The following is a 3391-nucleotide window of genomic DNA, read 5'->3' as shown; positions in this document are numbered from 1 at the left end:
AGCCATGATGTTTTGTATTTGTTTACTAGGTAAATGATACAGATAAATGCAGGTACTGAAAATGGACCAAGGTTTTGTCATTCAGCCTGAGCATTTTAAAATGCACTAAAATTGTGTGCAGGCCAAATAAATGTATTTTCTTCAAAATATGATTTTTTGAAGGAGCAAATATTATTTATATATGTTGATTGTTAATGAATATTTGTGTAAAAGTGTTTGAAATGCTTGTAGACTGTGCTTGCAAACAGGTTTTTGTGGTGTTTTTATTTTCTCCATGTAGAGGGCTGAAAACACAGTCACTAGTAAACATATGTTAAAACTGTCTCTGTGGTAAAGCAGTACCAGTGAGATTTTTGTTTTTTTGCCCCTTCTTTGATTTTTACGAAATTTAATTTGCTGCTGTGCTTGTGTACAAAGGAGGAGAAGAGAGGAAAAAAAGAAAAAAAAAAAGAAAAAAAAAGAGACAACTAAGAAACAGGTCAGTCCTGTTTGATGCTGCTAAGAATCTTTTTCATTATCTTGGGGATACAGACATAACTGCTTTATGGAATAGAGAAATGATATATGGCATCTGGGGAAAACACGTGCATTTTCATAAAATGTGAATGGGATCCTTGGACCAGCCAAGAATTTAAGTAGGTTTATCAACTTGAGCTTTACTTGAAGTCCTTCCAGAGCTGATAGCGTACTCTCTGTCTTGTTCAGGAATAATTACATGGTAAAATTGAAACCACTGTTATTTATGAATTTGAAATAAATAAATAAAATCAAAATCCAAAATTATTGTTTCTGTATGTCTTCTTAAGTTGTAGCTTTCAGTATTCCTGACTTAAATGTGGAATTAATCATTAATTTATTGGAATGATCTGTTTTATAAAATGCTATGTTTTATTTTATTTTCCTTTACCTATCTGTTTTTCACTAAAGGTGAAAGCTAGAATTTCCAAAGTGACCTTAGGAAGCTAACTCTTTTTTTCTTTTTCTTCATCATTGTGAAGCCAGTATCTTTATATTTCTAGATGTTTATCTTTCTCCCAAAATATGTTGTTTTTCTTTACCTATTTTCAATCTTAAAATTGTTTTCCATTTGTGAAGCTGGCTAATTTTGTTCTCTATTGCATATTATTCATATAATTTTAAGTATTTTTTTTTCTCTAAGTGAGATTTTCTTCTATACTTCCACATTCATACCCAGAAAATTCACATGCAGGACATTTGCACGCCTCGCATATATTTTATTTAGCCTTCTGTTTTGTTGATGAGAACAAAATGTATAAACCTCTAAGAAACTACAGCGTAATGTTATAGATAGAAAATATTTTTAAAACTAAATAAATCACATTTATGCATACTCAGCACCTTCCCATTGAGATATTTTTTAGTTTTATAGTGAAGCCTTCAAGTGTGGGATTTCTAAACTCAGTTCTGAATCCTACAGATTACACTTCCAACCTCCAGCTCACTCTGAAAATACCTCTTATTTCTGTGGAAACTACAGCAAAGAATACGATAGCACTGTTTGATAGAGCAAATTCTCAGCAAAACACTTTCGTCAAAAGTCACTGCCATTAGCTGTGCATTTTCATTGGCATTCAGGCTTCTTGTCACCGCACTCATAAAGATGTGCACCAGCAAAGATGGCCTGCTCCTGTCACTGCTGAAATACACCGCATGCCTCACCATGCTCACTTGCTTGGTCTCAGCAAGCACTGCTGAATGTCAGTGGGTGCATTTTCTGCATGAAGGATTTCAGTCACGCACCTTTATACAAGGACATAAAGCAAACAGTACTGACAGAGAAACTGGTTGCATTTGCACGCTTGCTTCCAGCTTGTACTTAACAGGCGTTGCTGACTAAGGCCTCAGGCTCATAGAGCGTCCAAGGCCTTCCACTTGTCAGTGGGTATGTTTCAAATGAGGATATGTGCACCTGTTGTGTGCCAGATGTTTTGTGTAGCTAAGGACAATGCAGTGTTCTTGCTATCTACTTTCCTATTTAAGGTAAGGCTGCGTCTTACTCTGTGTTGAAGAGTATGGGCACAATCACATATGTAAAAAATAGTAAATGCTATATTTTAAAACTTCAAGGCTGTGGCACAGGCTGCAGATGTGCAGCCTGGACGGAGTGTGTGAACTGTAACTCCTTGCTTGAGAGCACAGTGATGAATGTGTGTGGCAGGGTATACCTGTGTTGCAGGTCACCATTTTTCTGCATGCTTTTGTAGAATCATTAAAGTTGGAAAAGACCTCTGAGATCACCAACTCCAACATTAACCCATCAGCAGTATGCCCAATATCCATGTCCCTCTGTCTTAGTTTGAGCTAGGATGGAGCTCTTTTCTTCAGAGCACCTGGTTGCAGGAGAAAAACGATGATAGTACACGGATACTCATAGTTGCTGCTAAGCAGTGTTGCTCAGAGCCAAGGCCATTCCCAGCAAAGGTCCCAAGGATCTGGGAAGGAGCAGAATTAGGACAGCTGACTCAAACTGGCCACAGGGTTATTATGTACTGTATGACCTCATGTGGAATGAGCTTTGAAGGATATGAAAATTCATCACTGCGGTTGCTGCTCAGGGGTCTAGCTGAGCATAGGTGGGGGTGGTGAGTAATTGCTTGTGCAGCACTTCTTATATATGCTCATGTATATATAAATATACATATGTAGTCATAAGTGTTATCCTTTATCTTAGTAAACAGTTTGATTTCAAACTATTTTTTTTTTTCCTGTTCTCTCTATTCTACTGGGAAGGGGGCAGTGGGCAGATGAATACCTGGTGCTCAGCCATCTGTTGGATAAAAGCACAGTACTCTCAGTACCCCATCCACACATTCCTTAAACACCCCCACGGACAGAAACTCTACCATCCCCTTACGTAGCCCATTGCAACATCTCACCACTCTTTCAGAGAAGAAACATCCAACTTGAACCTCCCTGGTGCAATTTGAGGTCACTCCCTCTCATCCTATTGCTAGTACCTGGGAAAAAAAGGCTGAACTATGCCTTACTAAAGTATCCTCTCAGGGACTTGTAAAGAGGCCGGCTGACTTATTCCACACATTTGCAGAGGGCTGTGTACCTCATGTTGAATATTTGGAAACATTTTTTTCTCAGAAAGAGTGGTCAGGCACTGGCCCAGGCTGCCCCGAGTGGCGTTTAAGAAATGCACAGATGCACTGAAAGGCGTGGCGATGGTGGGTCGACGGCTGGAGTCGGTGATCTCAGAGGTCTTCTCCAATCTTAGTGACTCTATGGTTCTGCAGAGGCGCCTATCCCTGTTTCCATCGGACTGTATCTGCATCCCCTGGCCGTCGTTCCTGCGGACGGGGACGGTACGGCCCCGCGGGCAGGGCCGGGCCCCGCATATCGCTTATCTCCGTGCACAAGGCGC

At 39.9% G+C, this 3391-nt stretch overlaps 1 protein-coding gene across 1 annotated transcript in view; it reads left to right on the top strand.

Moving 5' to 3' along the window:
- Positions 1–3191: 3191 nt before the first annotated feature.
- ISCA1 (iron-sulfur cluster assembly 1) overlaps positions 3192–3391 on the top strand; it is a 3340-nt gene continuing 3140 nt past the window's right edge. Inside the window, exon 1 of the mRNA XM_031557414.1 lies at positions 3192–3387. Within this exon, the coding sequence (XP_031413274.1) occupies positions 3192–3387 (196 nt within the window). The remainder of the gene's footprint in view (positions 3388–3391) is intronic.

The sequence above is a fragment of the Meleagris gallopavo genome, chromosome Z (assembly GCF_000146605.3).
Source record: "Meleagris gallopavo isolate NT-WF06-2002-E0010 breed Aviagen turkey brand Nicholas breeding stock chromosome Z, Turkey_5.1, whole genome shotgun sequence".
NCBI classification, from domain to species: Eukaryota; Metazoa; Chordata; class Aves; order Galliformes; family Phasianidae; genus Meleagris; species Meleagris gallopavo.
Note: the sequence above shows the minus strand (reverse complement) of the source record. Positions and strands in the feature narration are given on the sequence as shown.